The 23613-nt window shown below is 40.2% G+C and overlaps 1 protein-coding gene across 1 annotated transcript in view; it reads right to left on the reverse strand.

Moving 5' to 3' along the window:
* The window catches only part of si:dkey-219c10.4 (high affinity cGMP-specific 3',5'-cyclic phosphodiesterase 9A), a 109906-nt gene that overhangs the window by 32604 nt on the left and 53689 nt on the right, over nucleotides 1-23613 (reverse strand). The window contains exons 5-8 of the mRNA XM_043694198.1: nucleotides 19538-19680; nucleotides 15305-15364; nucleotides 11512-11689; nucleotides 3823-3945 (exon numbers count right to left, since the gene is read on the reverse strand). Coding sequence (XP_043550133.1) covers nucleotides 3823-3945; nucleotides 11512-11689; nucleotides 15305-15364; nucleotides 19538-19680 — 504 coding nt within the window. The remainder of the gene's footprint in view (nucleotides 1-3822; nucleotides 3946-11511; nucleotides 11690-15304; nucleotides 15365-19537; nucleotides 19681-23613) is intronic.

Consider the following 23613-nt stretch of genomic DNA (forward strand, 5'->3'; position numbering starts at 1 on the left):
TCACCAGGATTGGATGTTGACATAGCCACGTTGGTGGGGCAGTGTCCAGAGTGCCAACAAGGACAAAAATTACAACCAGCAGCTTCCCCACATTCATGGGAATGGACAGGTAAATTCTGGACTCTGCTACAAGTCAACTATGCCGGTCCTTTCGTGTACTCTATGATTTTAATCATTGTGGACATCAATTCAAAGTGATTGGACATGTGTCAAACACAGGAATGACAATTGCAAAGTTGTGAGCAGCTTTTACAATACATGGACTCCCACAAACAACAGACTATTATTTACCAGCACAGAATTTGAGTATGTCCTCAAATTACATGTAAGGACAGTCCCTTACCATCCATCATCTAATGTTCTGGTGGAAAGTGCAGTCCAAATTTTGAAGGCGGGCTTAAACAAACAGCCGACAGCTTCACTCAATAGCAAACTGTCCCAGTCCCTGTTGGAATACAGGACCACCCCTGATGCAACTACATAAATAGCACCAGCAGAGTTGCTCACGGGCAGAAGACTCTGCACAAAGTTAAACCTGATTATCCTGGATAATCTTGGGGGGGGTGGGTGAAATGGCATCAGGAATGCCAATACCAGACACAAGATTCCTCTATGCGAGAGAGGCAGTTTAGTTCAGGGGACGAACTTTGGTAAGAAGCATGATTGAGGTGAGGTCAGATCCCATGACGTACAAAGTTTGAGTAGGTGAGATGGTCCTGAAAAAGCACATGGACCACATGAAAGCTGCAACCTCACAAACTGAGGGGAACATACCCAGCCCCTCAGAACACCTGGCAAGGCTGTCGGAACCCATGGGTTCTCCGCCTTCACCTAGCATTGAAGAAACATCTGAGGACGAGATGGACACAGTAAATGTTGTAGCCTCTACACCATTACCATTCAAAGAAGATGAATTTTGGCCGAGATGCTCCGGTTGCAAGATGCGGGCTACAATCCAGTACCCACTGCCTGTATCTAATACTGAGTCAGAGGAACTGGACCTGGTGCAAAAACATCCCAGGACAAGCTACAGGAAAAAGAAGTCTTAGGACTTAGGTGGGGGAGGGATGTAGTGATTGGAACAAGGTCAGGTAGACCTCATAGAATATGAGTTCCCTGATTGGGGCTATAAACCTGGTTCAATCAAGGAGACCTGGCTGACAAGAATGTTAGGGTTTCTGTTCACTCTTGGAGCAGGCACTGAGGTAGCTGGATTAGTGCTATGTACTATGCATGTGTAAGTAAATGGTGAGGTAGTGACAGGATACCGGCCTTGGTGGAGTTATTTCACATAGCTTCCCCGTTAACGTGATCTGTGTGTAATCTTATCTTCAAACAAAAGCCCACATTATTGTTTTGCTAATCCTTGTTGTGCAATTGGTATGTCTATAACAAAAAACATACAACACAGTGCACCAAATTCACATCTCCAACTTAAAGATACCAAAGGCACCAATTTTTATAGAAATTTGAGGTATAATGCATGTAAGGTTTCTGCATGCATTTTATAAATAATGTCCTTATTATCTTGCAATGACATCTTGACAAGTAACAAGTAACTCCAATGAGTTTTGAAGTCTTGTTGAAATAATAAATAAACCTATAAACGTATAATCCCATGCAGCTCCAGTTCCATAGCAAAGAAGTTCAGTACATTAGATTTAAATAAGTCTCGATTACTCAGTTTCCTAATATTATCAGCCACATTTTATGGTTCTGCTGTAGCAAAGGATGCATCTATTGGGATTAGCAGGTAGATAAATTTCAACTGAAGGTATGGAAGATGATAGTCTAAAATTTGGATCATCCAAAGATAAAGTCTTCATTTAAAAAATGAACGATTAAGAAACATTTTCATTAAAGATCAGAGTGGATTACCATCATTATTTTAACATTGATGTGCAGTGGCTTTTCTTGCTTGTAAAGCTGTATGAAGAAGGTAATCATCCTTCACTTTGCTTCAAAAGGCAGTCTACAACTTTACCATTCAGGATAAACCACTTTCAGGAGGATGCTGTACTTGTCATGTGAGTGCATTAGGAAATGCATACAATCTCAAATCTGCTAGCAGCTCAAATTATCTACAATCCCAAAGCCTATTCACACTATACTGCCAGCAAGATAGATGCATCTTCCTCGTAGGTCCACCAGAGGTGCAAATATCTAATGAATGTAAAAGATATTTGACATAGTCCCCATTGGATCCAAATAGCTACTATCTTTAGAGCATCAGTAACATTGAGAGATACTGTTATGAGATACTTATGAGATAAGAAAATTGACCACATGTCACATCTGATGTAAAGCAGTGACTTTTTTATAATCGGTGTCTGTGCATCCTGTTCTTAACTCTCCCAATCTACTGGAGATTACAATATCAGGTAGGTCCTTCTTGTCATTTTTTTCATTTACTCATGAGATGTGAGCTACTAGCAAGGCCAACATTAATTGCTCATCACAAAATGACTTTGAGAAGGTGGTGGTGAGCTGCTTTCTTGAACAGCTACAGTTGTCAGGGTGAAGGAATCTCAAGTCAGAGCTGTCAGATTTGAAAGGTGCTGTTGAAGGAGCGTGGGTGAGTTGCTGTAACATATCCTGGAGATGATACTGCCACTGTGCATCGGTGGTGAAGGGGGCGAATGTTCAAGAGAGTGAGTGTGATGCCAATGAAGTGGGATGCTCCACTCTGGATGGTGTTGACCTTTATGTTGTTTGAGTTGCTGTCACTCATACAAAAGGAAAGTATTCCAGCACACTGCAGACTTGTATGTTAATTGTTTATTGTGAATAGGCATTTGGGAAACAGGCCCGCGGGGGTGGCACAGTAGCTCAGTGGTTAGCACTGCTGCCACACAGTGCCAGGAACCCAGGTTCGATTTTGGTGACTTACTTTGTGGAGTTTGCAAATTTTCCCTATGTCCACATGGGCTTCCTCCGGGTGGTCCAGTTTCCTCCCTCAATCCGAAGATGTGCAAGTTAGATGGATTGGCCACGCTAAATTGTCCGAAGTGTCCAGGGGTATGCAGCTTAGGTAGATTAGCCATAGGAAATACAGCATTACAGGGAAAGGTAGGGGGTGTGGGATGCTCTGAGTAGGTCAGTGTGGACTCGATCGGTAAAAAGGCCTGCTTCCACACTGTAGGGATTCTATGATTCTATTCTATGATTATATAAAAAGCTGAACTCTGGACTGAACATGGGTTCGATAAACTACTGGACTCCCTCAACCCAACAAGCAGTATGGGTTTGTCTGCTCTTGGCCAGTCAATTATCCACAAGGTAGACCACGAAACCCAGAAATGTTATCATGGAGGTCAGGTGGGATGGAACTTTATGATCTTCCAGGAATAATTGAAACCCACTACAGCGCCTGTGGCAGGAAAACATGGAAGTACTGGAAAATAGAAATATTGACTTTCCTGGATCTCATTGTCCAATTGTCAGCAATGATATAACACGGTGACCTAGGGCTAGTAATTTCCCATCTTGACATGAACACAACAGTGAAGGCTATGGACTACAAACAGAGGGTTGCTCACACAGGTACCATATTAAATCAAGGATGTGATCTTTCATTACTTACCACTCCAACTTAGCGATTTTGGTTGATCTAAAGTACATGAGTATGTTTGTACACACAAAAAAGTCCATGCTGTGCAAGTAATGAAGGAGCCCAAATATTTGATAGCAAACTTCTGCCTTTTCCTGCTATTGTTATCAATGTAATCAGAAAAACATTAATGGCTTATATAAATTGCATAAATAAACAAATATATATGCAAAACAGTGCCATGTTAATATGTTTCCAATGGATATTATTACCTGATATGCATTGTTATAGCCTGGATGGTCCAGATCATGGCATATTGCTGAGGTGAGCATGGTTAGGATATCAATATCATCCATTTTGTTTTGAAGGTCTGTTAACCAGATCAACCCATACATCTGTATGAAACAAAATGAGACACACTATGAAATAAATTCAATACAGCTGCCCAAGGTGGGAATTGAACCCAAGTCCCTGGTGCTGTGAGGCTGCAGCACTAACCACTGTGCCACTCACTGTCCAGTTTCCAGCAAATGATCAGGTTGACCACTGACAAACATCACAGCCATGTCATCTACCACAGCCAATACGATTCATTGCTCACTAAGACTTACATGTCTCTTCCTGGAAATAGATTTAATTCTTGGACTTCATGAACTTTGACTTAAAGCCGATTTATCCAAGATACTCACTACTTTTATGCTAATGAATCAACAGTTGTCTACACAGCACAATTCCAAGACAGTCAGAAATGTAGCTGATAAATAGTTCTCATTATTACATCTGATTCACTGTGACTGTTTAAATAGCACGACAGCTTTTCCAGACAGTTTTACTGTGACAGTTCAGTTCATTGCTGCTGTGTTATAACATTCAATGTAAACACACACATACACACATTCCTTCAGCATAAGTGAGTGGCATAGTGGCTCAGTGGTTAGCACTGCTGCCTCCCAATGCCAGAGATCGGTGTTCAATTCCAGCCTTGAGTGACTGTCTGTGTGGACTCCTGCCAGGTGCTCTGATTTCTTTCCACAGTGCAAAGATATACAAGTTAGGTAGTTTGGCTGTACTAAATTGCTTTGTGGTGTTTGGCTAGATGGGTTAGCTATGCCAAATGCAAGGATTATAGGGTGGGATGCTCTTGAGAGGGTTGGTGCAGATATGATGAGCCAAGCAGGGGTTTTTAGTTCCACAACAAGACAGAAACACATTAAAACAAGTGACCTGCTTGATCAATTTATCATCACCAGGATTCTTTTATTTCCCTCATTTCAGTTAATTTCATGTAACTAATTTAAATTTTAGGTTCATATCTACATTTGAAGATGGTCATTGCCTGGCACTTGTGTGGTGTGCATGGATATCAGCAAACATCCACTATCCTGAGGAACTCCTGCAGAGATGTCCTGGAGCTGACAATACTGAACTCCGACAACCACAACCATCTTCCTTTGTGCTAGAGATGACACCAATCAGTGGAGAGTTTCCGCTGATTCACATGAAGCAATAAAAGATGGAATTCCCTGTGACAATACGATGAGAAACCTCGGCAAAGGTGTCCTGAAGCTTCTCAATTCAGGACCATCACCAACTTTCCGATGGTAGCTCACCACCAAGCTGTCCAGAGCAATCAGCGATGGATAACAAATGATGGCCTTGCCAACATGGCTCACGTGCCACACAAGATCTTAAAAAACTTCTTAGCTTATAGCAAGGAATCAGTAAATATATGTAAAGTAATGGTGTGGTAAATTTCATCCTGCAAGATTCTGTCATATTTATCAAGAGAATACAAACAGTTTATTTGGGACTACCTTCAGCAAACATGGGAAGCATTAGACAAAGCATTTGCCACCCTCCAATCATCTGGCACTACAGCAGTGGACAGTGGAGATGCAAAGAGCACCATTAAATGCACAGCAATCTCTTTCTTAATTTCTTGTAGTAACATAGGGTATATCCTATCTGGCCCAGGAGACTTATCTACCCTTATGTTTTCAAAATTTTCAGTACATCCACTTTCTTAACATGAACATGTTCGAACATCTCAGTTTCTTTCACCCTGTCCTCAGTCATGAATACTGAAGCAAAATATTCATTAAGGACCTCCCCTACCTCCTACAACTCCAGGCACAAGTAGGCTCCATTATCGCTGATCGGCCCTACCCTCACCCGGGCCATCCTCTTATTCCACACAAAAGTGTAGAATGCCTTAGGGTTTTCCTTAATCTTACACACTAATGCTTTTTGATGCACCCTTCTAACTTTCCTAAGTCCATTCTTTAGTTCCTTCCTGGCTACCTTGTAATCCTCCAGAGTTCTGTCTGATTCTTGTCTCCTCAAACTTAAGTAAGCTTTCCTTTTTCTCTTGACGAGATATTCTGCATCCCTTGTTACCCACAGTTTTCTCAATATGCCATCCCTTCCTTGCCTCTGTGGACAAACCTGTCCAGCACTATCAGCAAGTGTTCCCTAAACAACTTCCACATTTCTGTCATGTATATACCTGTTCCCAATTTAGGTGTCCCAGTTCCTGCCTAATAGCATTGTAATTCCCCCTCCACCAATTAAACACTTTCACATACTATCTGCACCTATCCCTCTCCATAACAACAGTAAAGGTCAGGGAGTTGTGATCACTATCACCAAAATACTTTCCCACTAAAGGATCTGACACCTGACCTGTTTCATTGCCAAGCACTAAATCAAATATGGCCTCCCCTCTAGTTGGCCTATCTACATATTGAGTCAGGAAGTTTTCCTACACATACCTGACAAAAACTGCTCCATCAAAACTATTAGATCCAAGAATATTCCAATCAATATTAGGGAAGTTAAAGTCACCTATCACAACAACACTGTTATTCCTGCACCTTTTCAAAATCTGCCTCCCAATCTGCTCCTCCATGGTTCTGTTGCTATTGGGCGTTCTGTAGAAAACTCCCAATAAAGTGACTGCTCCTTTCCTGTTTCTGACTTCCATACATACTGACTCTGTGGAGAAACCCTCCTCAATGACCTACCTTTCTGCAGCTGTGATACTATCCCTGATTAGCAATGCCACTCCCCACCTCTTTTATCTCCAACCTCCACCCCATTCCTTTTGAAACATCCAAACCTTGGAACATCCAACACCATTCCTGCCCCTGTGATATCCAAGTCTCCGTAATGCCACAACATCATAGTTTCAAGTCTTGATCCATGCTCTAAGTTCATCACCCTTATTCCTGATACTTCTTGTGTTAATAGAGACACACTTAAACCCATCGCATTGACAGCAACTTCACCCTATCAACTCTTTATCCCTTCTTATAGACTCTCTGCATGCTGTATCTGCCTTTTCTCTAGCTACTCCATCCTCAGATCTGTAACTCTGGTTCCCACCACCCTCAATACCTGCCTCCCCCCCTCCCCTGCCAAACTAGGTGGCAAATGTTACTCCCTTATTCAATAAAGCAAATAGGGATAATCCTGGGAATTACAGACCAGTCCCAGACCCAGATGGGGGCGGAACGGTGGCTCAGTAGTTAGCAGCACTATTGCATCCCAGCACCAGGTTCGATTCCCGCCTTGTGTGACTGTCTGTGTGGAGTTTGCACATTCTCCCTGTATCTGCATGGGTTTCCTCCGGGTGCTCCGGTTTCCTCCCACAATCCAAAGATGTGCTGGTTAGGTGGATTGGCCATGCTAAATTGCCCAAAGTGTTTAGGCATGTGTAGGTTAGGTGCATTAGTTGGGGTAAATGTGGAGAAGTAGGGGAATGGCTCATGGTGGGTTACACTTCGGAGAGTTGGTGTGGACTTGTTGGACTGAAGGGCCTGTTTCTATACTGTTGGGATTCAATGATTTAGTCAGTCTTACGTCTGTGGTGGGTAAATTATTGGAGAGGATTCTGAGAGACAGGATTTATGATTACTTGAAAAATGAAAGTTTGATTAGAGATAGCCAGCATGGCTTTGTGAGGGGCAAGTCATGCCTCACAAACCTTATTGAGTTCTTTGAGGATGTGACAAAATACATTGATGAAGGTAGAACAGTGGATGTGGGGTATATGGATTTTACCAAGGTATTTGATAAGGTTCCCCGTGTAGGCTCATTCAGAAAATTAGAAGGCATAGGATACAGGGAAATTTGGCTGTCGGATACAGCATTGGTTAGCCCATAGAAAACAGAGGATGGTAGTAGATGGAAAGTATTCAGCCTGGAGCTTGGTGACCAGTGGTGTTCTGCAAGGATCGGTTCTGGGACCTCTGCTCTTTGTGGTTTTTATAAATGACTTGGATGAGGAAGTAAAAGGGTGGGTTAGAAATTTTGCCAATGATACAAAGGTTGGTGGAGTAGTGGATATTGTGGAGGGCTGTTGTAGGTTGCAACGGGACATTGACAGGATGCAGAACTGGGCTGAGAAGAGGCAGATGGAGTTCAACCTGGAAAACTGTGAAGTGATTTATTTTGGAAGGTCAAATTTGAATGCATATTACAGAGATAAAGGCAGGATTCTTGGCAGTGTGGAGGAACAGAGGGATCTTGGGGTCCAGCTCCATAGATCCTTCAAATTTGCCACCCAAGTTAATAGGGTTATTAAGAAGGTGCATGGCATATTGGTGTGGGTTTCATTAGCATGAGGTTTGAGTTTAAGAGCTGCAGCTCTATACAGCTGGTTAGACCATACTTGGAATACTGTGTTCAGTTCTGGTCACCTCATTAAAGGAAGGATTCGGAAGCTTTACAGAGAGTGCAGAGGAGATTTCCAAGATGCTGCCTGGACTGGAAGGCATATCTTATGAAGAAAGGTTGAGGGAGCTGAGGCCTTTCACATTGGAGTGAAGAAGGGTTAGAGGCGACTTGATAGAGGTGTACAAGATGGTGATTGGAAGAAGGTTTAGGGGAGATGTCAGAGGTAGGTTCTTTACACAGAGAGTGGTGGTAGTAGAGTCAGATAAATTAGGGACATTTAAACGACTCTTGGACAGGTACATGGACAATAGTAAAATGAAGGGTATGTAGGTTAGTCTGATCATTAGAGTAGGATAAAAGGTCAGCACAACATCAAGGGCCAAAGGGCCTGTACTGTGCTGTACTGTTCTATGCTCTAAACACAACAACCCCAATAAATATTAACAATATGGAGAGAAAGAGATGCCAGTTATTTATGACAAAATGTGTGAAGAGTTTACTATTAATGGGCCAGATATTTTAGAAGTTGCTGGGTGCGTCATTTGAAATTTCTGTTTTCATTAAATTTCAATGTAACATTAATACCGAATAGGAGAAATGCAGGCAAATGTCAGTGAAGCCCACACTCCATGAAAAAGTATTTAAAAATGGATAGGGTAAATAAAAAGAAACTTTCAATTAGCTGAAGCTTCAATAACCAAGGGAAATAGAGTTAAGGGAATTGAACTTTGAATCAAAGATGAGATAAAGAAAAATATTTTCATGCTCTGAATGATTCAGTTTTGAATGATAAGCTGAAAGAATGGTCCTTACAGATTCAAGAGTAAGCTTAAAAGGGAACTGGATAATTGGAAGTGAAGAAGAGATGGAAAGGGTATGGGGAAAGATTGGGGAAATGGGACTTATTGCACTGCTCATCGAAAGAGATGGACTCAATGGACAAACTGGTCTCTTTTGTGCTGTGGTTCTATGCCTTCACACGGGTTGAGGCCATTGCAAATGGGCTAATACTATTCTTATATAACATTGACACACATGCAGCCTCAATGGTATTTATTACGTGATACTCTGGAGGGAGAGCCCTGGTTGATTTTACCTCCCTCGTACAGGGCATGAATGCCAACTGCAACACCATGTCTCTGACTGCCACTCCAGCTGAGTTGGTCATGCAGTGCAGAATGGGCTTAAAACGGAGCCTTGACTCCTCTATTGAAAAATCTATCAGTAAAGATTTTTGACCTCTCATTTATTATTAAGGGATTAATAAACTCTTAAACACATATGAATGCATGACATACAAAAAAAGCTTGCACTTTAAAAGTATACCTTTGAATGTGATCTGCACTGGTCTTTTATTCATAACGCTCTTAAAATTAGTCACTGCAGATAATTACATAGTATTTGATATTAATATGTATCATTAATCCTCAGAATGTAATTTTCTCCCATGTTATAACACATATCTTTTAATGACACTTCTAATGAATGTGTTTTTTCCATTTAGCCCAATTTAATTTTTTTCCCATTATTCTTTCATGGGCTGTGGGTGTTTTGCTGTCAGTAATTGTCCTTGAAATGGGTGGCTTGCTTCACAGTGCAGTTAACAGTAAACCAGACCGCAGTGGTTGTCACATGTGGTCCAGATGTGGTTTCCTTCCCTAAAGAACCAGATTAGTTCTTACCATATTCAGGAAGGATTTCTTGGTGTCCATTACTAAGACTAGTTTTATATTGCAGATTTATTCATTAAATTTCAATTCCACGAGTTGCCATAATGGGATTTGATCCCATAGCTCCACAGCATTACTTGTGCCATCTAGATTTCAATCATACCACCATCTCCCGATCATCTCGGTGTTCTGTTTAAACTTAGTGGAGTCATTAGCCCTGGTATTAATTGGAAAGCAGCTTCTAAGACAGGATTGGTTGAAACCTCATTACATTTATCAGATGATAGCCCACGGGTAATCAATGGGAAGTCATTCAATCAATTTTGCTTTTATAATGTATTGAATTGGAGAAGTTTGGGGCTTTTTAAAAGAATGATAGTTATTGACACATCACTTGATAACCTGATTGGCATAGACCTTCTGCTAAGGGAACAATGTACCCAGAATACACTATGTCAATTTAGGGAAGGTGAAGTTATATTCAATTTTCCATGCAATCTCATTTTCATTAGTCCAGAAATTAAACCTTCTGTAAATCAGTGTATAATTTACTGCAATTGATTTGTGTCAAGAACAAGGCATCACTCAGAACCATGAGGAAGGTTAGAAATGCAAGCCAGTGAACAATTCTTTAACTAACTGATTCCATGCACCTTTTATTCAGTTAAAGTTACTGTTTTTTTTTAAATCTCCCTTTCATAAACACGAGTTGTGACCATCAAACAATTGAAGCTACACAGGTGACTAGGAGCAATGTAATGGACACAATCAAATACATGTTTTATCACCTTTGCATCTTGGAGGAAGATTACCAGTTTTGTGGGTGGTTTGGCTTTGAATAAAAGTCAATGGATGCTCATGTGAAAAGTAGTGAAGGTCAACTGACTTTTAAAATTCTTCAATATTTCATGTTATTTCATTCATCCTGCTCAGATTACACTGAGATTGATCAGAAATCATGCACAATTTCCAGGTCATTGGCATTGTGGAATTGAATAACACAGAACTGAAAGACTCCAGACTATAGAGCCTTGTATCATTTGAGTCAAGCTCAACAATTTGAAATTAGCTTCACTGCTACAGAGGGACTGTAAAACTGCCTGGGTGAAAAGTGTTTGAATGTATAGACTGAATTTACATCAGACTTGGTTGCAAAGCCCTCTGTATTTGGACAGCTTTCTGACATTCACTGTTCAGCCTCACTCACATGAAATAGATTATTGGGCAAGATATCAAAGGTCGATTGCTTCCCAGGGAACTATACCCCAAACATGATTCAGCCACTTCAAGACTTGCGATGACAATTCTCTTGGTTTTCAGAGCTGAGAGGAAGGAATTCCAATTATACTCAAAACCAGAAATGTAGTAAAAATGAAAATAAAGCAAACATATCTCAAGTTTGGAGACTTAAAAGACAATTTTGATCTGATTTACCATGTGGGAAGCCCACTGGATCAGGTGGGACACCCATTTTACAACCCACCCAATGTTACACATTGATTTCAATAGAGTTTGAAAATGGATGAGTTCCAAACCAGCATTGCATCCAATATTATCAGGGTCCCACCACCATGTAAATTAAATTTGTGCCCTTTGCACCAGTAATTATCTTACCATCTGGGTGACACAGAAGCAATGCTTGAAGTTATGGAAGGGAATGTTGTTATAATGGCGATACACCTCAAAAAGGAACTGTTGCAGAACTTCCATTTCAATGTTGAATTTGTTCATAAAATCCAAGTCTATGTACATCAGTTGAAGGAGCACCATGATCTCTGCATCTTCCCATTGCCTGGTGTGAAAAGAGTCTTGAGGTTAACACAAAATCATCACCAGTGTCAAAATATTGAAATATTTTGGGTGCATTTGCACTCACCTATCAATCTGAGACTTGTAGTTGAAGATCAGACTCAAGCCCAACAAAATCAAATTTATAATATCTGGCATGAATTATAACAGCCTTGCCCCAAAATGTAAGCAGTTGACAGATTTAGAGACATGTATATGTTGACAGATCTCTCCCCCAATAGTGAAACGTGAAACATGTAAACGTTAAGAAAATAAATTTATGTTCTTCACAGGAGCAATGGTTCAGTGGTATTTATCAAATAAGAGACAAGATTGGGAGTGAAAGATTGGAAAGACTTGATAAGAGAAGGGTGGCATATCAGAAAAGATGCCTTTGCATCTCTTATTAAAATTTGGCCTTGGATCAAACATGAATGCATGCAAATGCTGGACTGACAGTCATATCACTGCTTAAACCTCTGCTCTTCTTCTGCAAGAGAAAGTAAAAATCATTGGTTGATGTGAAGCACTGCAGAAAGACAAGGGAGGCAAACCAAATAAAGCTGGAAGCAAAATCTCCAAATGCACTTTAAAGTTGGCATTCACTTTACAAATTTAGTCACAATTATCAACATTGTCTGGCACCACTAAGACTTTGGGGGTTTATTGTTATTAACTGCAAATAGACCACAGCTAGCAAAGAGTTGTCCAAATAGAGTGACTCTCAAATTCATATGATTATCCATGCCCTCTATGTTGCAGGCCTCATAAATCTGAAAAAAAAAGCAGGACTCCTACACAAGTCTTTGATTGTTTTACAATTGCATTAGTTCACTGTCAAAAACTGGTGCTACCTTGAATTTAATTTCAATTCCGATTACATGTTCATTGTAGCCATTGCTTTGGAACAGTGATATGAATGATAATGAGATGTAATTGCTTTCATCCAATTTGATAAGCTTGAAAAAAAAAGACATAATTAACTGTGGTACAGATAAATAGTAAACAAAGCCATGAGAATAAACAGCCAACCCAGCTGATAGATGTATTTGCATTCTTAATAAAAATCAATTATGCATCACCATGGTGTTCACCAGACATGATGACAAAAAAAGTCTTCCTCCTACTTGTAAATTACTCCCAGTCCTCATCTATTTAAGAATCACGTAATACAGAAAATTAGCTCTTTGAAAGAGTTATCTAATTATTTCCAAGCCTCTCCATTTTGTTCATCCATTGTTCTGTGTTCCTCACAAAGACCCTGCTTTCCTCTCTCTACTAATTTCAATGAAAGACATGTACATGACAGGGTTACAAGGCTGATAAAGTCCATAGATGGCCAAGTCTTGGAGGAACGTTCCTGTTCAGAAATTGGATTATTCAAAACAACAGGGGCCCTACAGGGGTATAGGATGTGCAGAGAGAAACTCAAAGAAGCAATTAGGATGGAAAATGCTGGCAGGGAGGATCCCAAGATATTCTACAGGTATATCAAAGGGGAAGCGAATAACCAGGGAACGAGTAGAGCCTATTAGGGACCATGGGGGAACTCTGTGCATGAAGCCTGAGGATATTGGTAAATGGTTAAATGTTTACTTCACATCTGTCTTTAATTGGGAGATGGAAGATTCAAGTACAGAACATGAGATGATGGACTGTGAAGTTCTTGAACTAATTGATTAAGAAGCGAGAAGGCATTAAAGATCTAGATGAGTTATATCCCAGGCTGGTTCAGAAGACAAAGGAAAACATTTTCAGGGGCCCTGACTTGAATTTTTAAATCATCTCTGGCCACAGTGGAGGTGCCAGAGAACTGGAAAACAGCTAATGTGGTTCCACTTTACAAGCAGGGTGGTAGAGATAAACCAGAGAACTATAGATCAGTGAGTCTAATGCCAATGACAGGAAAACTATTGGAGAAAATAGTGAAAGGGAAAATTATTCTCCATTTAGAGTAGCAAGGTTTCATCAGGGATAGTCAGCAATGCTATGTTAGAAGAAGGTCAGGCTTAACAAATCCAATAGAATTTTTGGAGGAGGTGGCCAAGTGTTTGGATGAGGATAGGGCAGTTGATGTAGTTTTTTCTGGATTTCAGCAAGGTCTTTGACATGGTTCCATATGAGAAACTTATAAAGAAGGTAAACGCTCATAGGATCCTGGGTAACTTGACAAGATGGATTCAAAATCAGCTTAGTGACAGGAGACGTCTACCTCACCAGTAGAGTTGAACTTGAGAAGTCCAAACTCTCCTCTGATTTACATTATTTCCTGTGGATGGGCCTGGACTCTGTTCGGGACTTTCTGATGACAGTATATCTAGGTCTATGGTTGCAAAGTACACCAAGTGAACAAATTGTTACATTTCAATTGACTCCCAGACTTACTTACAGTATATTCACACTGGTAGTGCATAGACAGTTATCTTGAATTAACCAATCAGATTAGCAGCTGCGAGTCATGAATGTCTTCCTGATTCACTTATGAGTTTTGTCACAGGTGATTAACCAATTTTTGAAAAAAAAATGTCTGGATTCAAGGTGGAAATGTCATTCCAACATTCACAAGCTTATCATAAACTTCTATTCCATTTTATGTTAGAACCACTTGGTGGAGCAAGCTCAAATGGAAGAATAGCCTAATCCTGATATTTAGTTCGATATTCCTCTGGTTCCATCATTGTTTCTTGCTACCTAATGATCAGTTACAAACAACCCCACCTAACTGAATGCCTGATAGTATTGAAAGATAAGTTTTAAGTTGTACACTTATGATGAGTTTGGAATGGTGCTTGTATTCCAATCTAGAGATTTGTTGGTACCAATGAAGTGTCACAATGCACGCTGACAATCTGCACGTTTCCTGCTGTCAATGTGCGATGGAATGTAGGTTGTAACATTAATAACAGTGATGGAATCACTGCTTATCTTATCAATTTATAAGCATTAGCTGACAGCAGCTAGTACACATACTACTTAAAATTGACTAATACTTGGGGTCAATTCATAATTAACAACGTTTCCGAGAAGATTAGATTATTTACAGAGTGGAAACAGGCCCTTCGGCCCAACAAGCCCACACCGACCCGCCACACACCCAGACCCATTCCCCTCTTTACCTAACACTATAGGCAATTTAGCATGGCCAATTCACCTAACCTGCACATTTTTGGACGGTGGGAGGTAAACCGGAGCACCCGGAGGAAACCCAAGCAGACACGGGGAGAATGTGCAAACTCCACACAGTCAATCACCTGAGGCGGGAATTGAACCCCGGTCTCTAGCACTGTGAGGCAGCAGTGCTAACCACTGTGTCACCGTGCCACACCTAGTTACAAACCAAAACATTAACAGCAGACAAGTCTGTCAATTATCAATTCAGAAATATAGATGGGCTTCCAGTTGGACAAATATTGGGCCGATATTTATCATTCAGTTCAAATACACAAGTAATTGTGGGCTGTTGTCCAGTGGTGATGTCCCTATCTCTGAGCTAGAAAACTTGAATTCAAGTCCCACCTTTTACATGTCTTAACATATCTGAACAGGTCATTCAAAACCAACAACAATTAATTGATACTGATTAAAAACTTGCGCTGGGAAGACCCCAAGGCTTGCGTACCAGTTATCAAAGGTTGGTGTCTTCAGATACTGTCTGACTTCTTCTGTGACCTCAAGACTGCTGCAGTGAAAAAGAATAAGTGATATTTTAAGAGAGATCTCACTTACTCTGTCAACAGCAATGATGTCCCTTGAATTAACAGCTGGTTAGCAATATTTAGCTGGCTACTCAGGTCTAATAAAGCTTCTATTTCTATTCAAGGTTCTGTTCTTGTTTTAGGAGATAAGGTAATCAAATCATCTTAGCCAAGGAGAAGGCCACTTGTTCCACCCAAGGATTACAGAGTTGGCCAAAGTTACTGCTTCTTTGCACAGAATATGGCAAACAACTCACTGACTGAGTTAAGTTAATCTGACACAAATAGAAGTCATGTAATTCCTACAGCAGCTAAAATACCTTCTGTATCATGGAATGAAAGTTTTCACTTATCATAATGAGGAATAACTTCAATATTTGTTTTGGTTATTTCGTGATTCCTGTACATTTCAGCACACCATTGAGCAAAAGTTGCAACACTGGAAGCCCAATTCTTTTCATTAAATTGAGTCCCAAATGCCTTTTCAGGGGAATGTAAAGTCTCATGGTACTATTCGGGTCTTACCTGGCCAAAATCTTCCTCCAGGAATATTAGCTTTGCTGTTTGGGGTTGATGGGACTTCAGTGTCAGTTGCTGCTGAGTTTGGCTTCCAATGTCTAACAAATTCATTCAGTCATAATCATAGAGTCATGCAATATAAGAGAGGCACTTCAGCCCATTTAGTCCACACTGACAAAAAAACCCATCACTTATCTACTTTTACAACCTTGAATGTTATGCCATTTCAAGTGCTCATCCAAGTAATTTTTGAAGGTTTGGAGTTTACCTGCCTCTGCTATCCTCCCAGGCAGTGTATTCCAGATTCCCAGTACCCTCTGGGTAGAAAGAACACCTTTCCTTAAAATCCCTCTAAACCTCCTACCCATCATCTTATAATGAGGCCTTGTTGTTACTGACTCTTCAACTAAGGGGAATAGTTGCTTTCTATCCACCTTGTCCATGTTCTCATAGACTTATACACTTCAAACAGATCAGCTTCTATGATCACAAAAATAAGCCCACCTGAACCTATCCAGCCTCTCCTTGGAGCAAAACTGCTGCAAACAACATCCTCGTAAATCTCCTCTGCACTCCCTTCATTGTTTAGAGTCATAGAGATGTACAGCATGGAAACAGACCCTTCAGTCCAACCCGTCCATGCCGTCCAGATATCCCAAACCAATCTAGTCCCATCTGCCAGCACCCAGCCCATATCCCTCTAAACCCTTCCTATTCATTTACCAATCCAGATGCCTTTTAAATGTAACTGTCGTACTAGCCTCCACCACTTCTTCTGGCAGCTCATTCCATACATGTACTACCCTCTGCATGAAAAAAAATTGCCCCTCAGGTATCTTTTATATCTTTCCCCTCTCACCCTAAACCTATGCCCTCTAGTTCTGGACATCCGCACCCCAGGGAAGAGACTTTGCCTATTTATCCTATCCATGCCCTTCATGATTTTATAAACCTCTATAAAGTCACCTCTCAGCCTTCGATGCTCCAGGGAAAACAGCCCCAGCCTATTTAACCTCTCCTTCTAGTTCAAATCCTCCAAACCTGGCAAGATCCATGTAAATCTTTTCGGGTCCCTTTCAAGTTTCACAATAACCTTCTGATAGAAAGGAGACCAGAATTGCACGCAATATTCCAAAAGTAGCCTAACCACTGTCCTGTACAGCCGCAACATGACCTCCCAACTCCTGTACTCAATACTCTGACTGATAAAGGAAACCATACCAAACGCCTTCTTCACTATCCTATCTACGTGCGACTCCACTTTCAAGGAGCTATGAACCTGCACTCCTTGTTCAGCAACACTCCCCAGGGCATTACCATTACCATGCTTGCGAACAAATTTGATGATTTCATGGAATCATAGAATTCCCTACAGTGTGGAAGCAGGTCATTCGGCCTATTGAGTCTACACTGCCTCTCCTAAGCACATTTTACCCCAACCCACCCTTCTACTCTATCCCAGTCACCCTGCATTCCCCCGCAGCTAATCCACCTAGTCTGCACATCCCTGGGCACTGTGGGCAATTTAACATGGACAATCCACCTAACCTGCACATCTTTGGACTCTGGGATATCAAATGTCAATGTTGTATCAAAACAAAAATTTATTTTTGCCAGCACCATCACTCTTTAGGAATGGTTAATACACAGGAGGTCACTCAAACTGACAAGTTTGTGTCTGATCTTGCAACAGCAATTTAGTCAATTCCCTATTGAAACCCACAATTAAAGCTGCCTCCATTATTCTATGAGGCAGTGCATCCCATATAACAAGTGTTCACTGAATTATAAAAAATCCTTAAGCTGCCTTTGGTTCTTTTATCAATCACCTCATATTGATATTCTATGTTTCTTAAAGTTTCAGTCAATTGAGATTATCCTCTAGACCAACTCTCTCCAGACACTTTAGGATTTTAAATACCTCTACCAAATCTCTTTTCAAGTATTTTTTCTTGAAGGAGAATAACCCCAGCTTCTTTATCCCGTCTAAGTAACTGGATTTTCTTATTCCCTGGAACCAGTCTCATAAATCTCTTCCTAACTCTCTTTACTGCTTTCACATTCTTTGTAAAGTGTGAGGCTAGAGTTGGATTTAATACTCCAGGTGTGGCCAAAAAAACTAATGTTTTAAGATCATTGTCTTTGCATTCTGTAACTCAGGATTTTGCAATGTCTTTATAATTGCTTTCTCAATCTGCCCTTCCACCTTTAATGATTTATATTCATATACCCCAGCGCCTCTGCTCCTGTACCCTGTTTAGAATTGTATACTTTGGTTGATATTTCCTCATTCTTTCTACCATAATGCATCATCTTATATATCTCTTAATGTTAAATATCATCAGCTAGATTTTTACCCATTCTACCAGCTTGTCTATGACAGTCAATATGGAAGACCAGAAGACAAAATAGAGAGCTAGAACTGCCAGATGTAGCTCAGACTTTCATATCAGGAATTGTTACCATCTAGTTTCTCTCTGCTGCCTGGGAAAGTAACATCCTGTATATAATTGAGGCATGAATAAGTAACAGTGAGATGTTAATATTTGCAAATAAACCCCTTTCTGCTCACTGGTGAGACTCTCATCTCGCATTAAAGTCTTAGGTGGAAAATCAGACTTTTTTTCTCAGTATCACCATTTTTCCAAATTCACCATATTTTCCCAAATGACTCACCACTGCCCAATTGTTCAAGGTTGTGAAGATTCCACTGATGGTATTTCTTCAGCTTCTATTTTACTGACATTTGGAAATCCACAAATGTATTACCCTCACCACACCTCTTGGTTACCTCATCAAAAATCTTAATCAAGTTAGTTAAATATAAACTGCATTTAGAATAATTGCATTTAGAAACTGCATTTAGGAAAAATGCTGACTTTTCTTAATTATTACTTGTACTTGCAAGTGATTTGTAGTATTTGTTCCAGGATTATTATTTCTGAATGAAAATCCCACCACCTAGGTTAGACCGATTGGCTTGTAATTGCTTGGTTAATCCTCACACTATTTGTTGAACAAGGGTATAATATTCACAATTATCAGGTCTCTTGGCAATACCACTATATCTGCAAGGAATAAAGATTTTGCAAATTTCCTCAGAATCCTTGGAGCATCCCATCTGGTGACTTATCGAGTGTACCATCCTTTTTAATTCATCCTTTTTATCCAATTTTAGCCCATTATTCTTTAAAAATATGACTCTGCCACAATCTTCTTCCTTGGTAAAGACAATTGGCAAGTATTCATATAGTATCTCTGTCATTGTTTCTATGTCCAGGTGTGGATCCCCTTTCCTAACTGGGCCCACTCCTCCTCTCTCTTCCCTTCTTCTTATTTCTATGTTTTTAAAAGCTTTTCAGATTCCCTTAGCTGCCAATCTCTTCTTCTATATTAACTTTGCCTCTTTTGTTCCTTGTTCACATCTGCATGTCCTGCTCATTTTTTTCCATAATGGACCAAATAGATCGCATCAGGAAGGCATCTCACTGCCACCTTTCCGAGGGCAATTCGACACGCAAAATAAATGCGTGTCCAATGAACAAAGTCCATACCTCAAAAGAATAAAAAGAAATGTAGAAGAGGGTTTAGTTGGTGCATAGTTTCACCACAGTGAGTTTCCTCACAATGTATGTTACCTCATCTGCAGGTAATTTTCCATTACTTGCTGGCACTCTTCTTTTGTTTTTCTTAATGAACGTTTGTGATAGAAGGGTGACGGCTTGTTCGTTCCATTTGACAGCTCTTTAAATAACCCTAGCCAGCTGAGGTGTTCAACGCTCTAGGAACATTAAAGAAATTTAATAAGGATGAAGTAAAGAACATGCATTCGCAGCTAGCAAAGAACAAACAATGTTAGTTACTAATCATAATTCCACTTGCTGACAGACCTTCTTATGGGTTTTAGCCCTGGAACATGTGATAATTAGAAAGCCATTTCAGTGTTAAGAAATCAGGAACTTGTGTTACCGGGAGAAGGCAAGAGAATGGATAGTGGAGCAGACTTAATAGACTGAATGGCCAAATTCTACCCCTATATCTTGTGGTCTTCTGGTGTGAACAGGACAGAGAACTGTATATCTCCTGAATCAATGAATTGAAGAATTTCTAATTAAATGTGCAAAGTGTGAACCAGGAAGTTAAAATTACAATAGTTCATTCAATGTCACATCATGCACAGAAAGTACAATGGAAATTATGCAGGTATAGCAAGTGATAAAGAAGGCAAATTAAATTTGTTGGTAACTACAAGAAGAAAGGAATAAATGGCCTTGAAGCTATATAGGGCCTTGGAGAGACCCCATCCAGAATACTGTGCACACTTTTGATTGCCTTACTTGAAAGAGAATATAATTGCATCAGAGGCAATTCAGAGAAGATTCATTCAACTAATTTCTGGGTTAAAAAGCTTACCTTATGAAGAAAGTTTGAACATGTTGGCCTCTATCCATTGGATTTTAGAAACGCAAGATCTGATCTTATTGAAACATACATGATAGGACGGATACTGAAAGCTTGGTTCCTTTAGCGAGGGACAGAACTTAGGTATAAGAGGTCTCCTTTTTAAGATGGTAATATGAAGAATTCTTATTCTCAAAGGGTTGTTAATTTGTAGAATTCTTTTCTTCAGAATACAGAGAAGGTTGGGTCATTCAACTTATTCAGGACTGAGCTAAATTGATTCTCAATAGACAAGGGACTCAAGAGTTATAGAGGTGGTCACCTGGGTGGAGTTATTGAACTTGTTGAATGTACAGCAGGCTCTAAGGGCTGAATGACCGATAAAAGTAGCACAAAAATGTGTTTTTTTTAGTTCTTAAACGTCTTCAGCAATTATTAAAATCTGAAGAAATGAATGTCCACATTTCAAATGTAATGCTTAATTCTTGAGACTCTGTTTGACTTATTGAAAACACCTTCCACTTTTAAATGTTTACTTACACTGGTATGGCATAAAGACTTATCTTTTTTATTTTTCTGTACTTCTGTGGACTGAACTGGGAAAAGAACAGGTTTTTTTTTTAAAAAGCCAAGGATTGTTGAAAGATTGTTGCACTTTTTAAAAGCAAGTAACCTGACAGTCATTGTAAGTGCGATTTACACAGCTGCTTGGTCAAGCAGTAGTTGGAAGCCTGGTTTACAGATAATCCAAGGGATGCCTACAAATGGAGCTTTGGTAGGTAACAAGTAGTAGATTAGTCTGTGTATTAGTGATCTGTTATCGATAATAAAAGTGCTTGGCCCTCAGATAGATGAACAATTTGGGGATGACAATGACATAAAAGCTGGCTGACCTCTGCAGGAGAAGGAGATGTTTATGGTCTACAATGAAAAGCATCTCAAACCTGAAAATAGTTGTTTCCTTTTGCCCCTCTGCCATTGCTGTAAGCTATAAGCTGTAGCTCTTAGCCAAAAAACCAGAGACTTCATTAAAAAAAGTGAACCAGCCCACCCTGTACCTTCTACAATCAAGTGAAACCATCTAGAGAAGGAGAATCATGGTGCAGCACATCTAACAAGCCCAAAGGACCATTTCAGTGGACCTTGTTAACAAGAGCTGTTGAAAGGCCTTCCCAGTCTTTCCAGCCACCCATAATGTCTGTGTCTGTATATATGTCTGTAGTAAAGGGGGAGTTTATAGGGGAGTAAAGCTTTAACAAGCTGAGTTATATGTCAATGGTTCAAAATTGTTTACCAATAGTTAGATTCTACTTATTTGTAGGAAAAAGTTATTCTTGTTAAGTATAAAACACTAATCTGTATTTTCTGTCATATTAGGTCAGGTAAATTGCAGAATTTTGTGTACTATTCAAAATATTTAACTTTTGTGATAATTCCAGGAATTGACTTCCATTGTGCTACCCAGCGATAACAATAGACAAGCTCCAACTTTATCTGGTGAGCTTACCAAATATCTGTTAGATAATGACCATGGCTTCACTCCTTTTATTCATGTAACCAGTGACTCTCTCAATGAGATATACAGTGTAGCAAAATTTGTGCAGATAACTTAGAACACACTTCCTGGTTTTGCATTGAGCTGTATGTGCAAACACTGGAAATTATGAGTCTGATTTCTACCATAATAATGGTTTGTTCTGACAAGCAGACTGGATAGCCTGGCACATGAGGATAGGGGGAGGAGGCCCATTGCATGATGGCTCAGTGATTAGCACTGCTACCTCAGTGCCAGGGACACAGGTTCAATTCCACCCTCAGGCGGAGCCTTTATGGAGTTTGCACATTCTCCCTGTGTCTGCATGGGTTTCCTCTGTGTGTACCGGTTTCCTCCCACAGTCCAAACATATGCAGGTTAGGTGGACTGCCATGCAAAATTACCAAATGTGTCCAGGGATGTGTAGGCTAGGTGGATTTGCCATGGAAAACAAAAAGTGCTGGAAATCACAGCAGGTAAGGCAGCATCTAAGGACAGAGAGAAGCTAGCATTTTGAGTATAAATGCCTCTTCAACAGAACTGATGTGAAGTCTGGGAAATGGGAAATGCATGGTCACAGGTATAGGATAGAGGAGTGGGATGCTCTTTGGAGCAGTGGTGTAATCTCAATGGACTGAATGGCCTGCTTCCAGATTTTAGGGATTCGATGATTCTACTAAGAAGAGGCGGGGAGAGCTGAGTTGGAGTCAAGGCTGGAACTGAGATTGGGGGTTGCCAAGAGAACTACAGAGAGTGCAGACACTCCTCATGTTACACTAGGAGATCTGGAAGGGCCACTTGCCATGGGGGCAGGTAGTTCTCAACATTCCCCAACAGTTGAGTTTCCCAACAGCTACGAAATCCATGTTAAGTCCAATTAATTCAAATTTGTGGCATGTCAGGATTAGGTTACATAACTTCATCTGCCACTATCTCTGCTGATAGAGTGAATGCAATTGCAATGCTGAATGGGCTGAAGATTTCTCAGGGAAAGATCATTAGATTGGTGTCTCACAGTTGCATTATTTTGAATGATTTGTTGTACTGTGATGTGTATACAGTAATGATGCAAATACTCGAAAAACACTTCCAATTATCCATTTCAACTGTGTGAACTTTCTTATTTTACTACAATTTGTATTCTATTGTTCACTTCTTGCCAAACTCAATACAATAGTTAAAATAGGAAAAAGGAGTGATTAAATGATTAAAGTATTTCAACATTCATTTAATTCATTTGAACTGTAATAATCAGACATGCTGTCCTTTTCTTTGTGATTATTCTTCTCCTGAAGTGTAAAATGTTTTCAGATTATGTGAGGAACACCATAACTTCTCAAACTAGAATAAACAATGCCATCTTTTAATCATAGAATCTCTACAGTGTGGAAGCAGGCCATTCAGCCCATTGAGTCCACACCAACCCTCCAAGGAGCACCCCAGTGACTGGGCAGATCCATAATCCTGCACTTCCCATGGCCAATCCACCTAACCTGCACATTTTTTGGACTGTGGGAGGAAACTGGAGCACCCGGAAGAAACCCACACAAGCATAGGGAGAATATGTGAACTCCACACAGGACAGCCCGAGGATGGAATCATACCTGGGTCCAAGGTGCTGTGAGGCAACAGTGCTAAACACCGTGCTGGCCTTTTGTCCCAATCTTGGTGCATAATTCATTTCAGAGATTTGACATAATATACACCCATGGAGATACTTAATAAAATATATAAACCAAATAAAATAATGAAATCAAAACACACAAAGGCTCAACATAC

The sequence above is a fragment of the Chiloscyllium plagiosum genome, chromosome 7 (assembly GCF_004010195.1).
Source record: "Chiloscyllium plagiosum isolate BGI_BamShark_2017 chromosome 7, ASM401019v2, whole genome shotgun sequence".
Lineage (NCBI taxonomy): Eukaryota > Metazoa > Chordata > Chondrichthyes > Orectolobiformes > Hemiscylliidae > Chiloscyllium > Chiloscyllium plagiosum.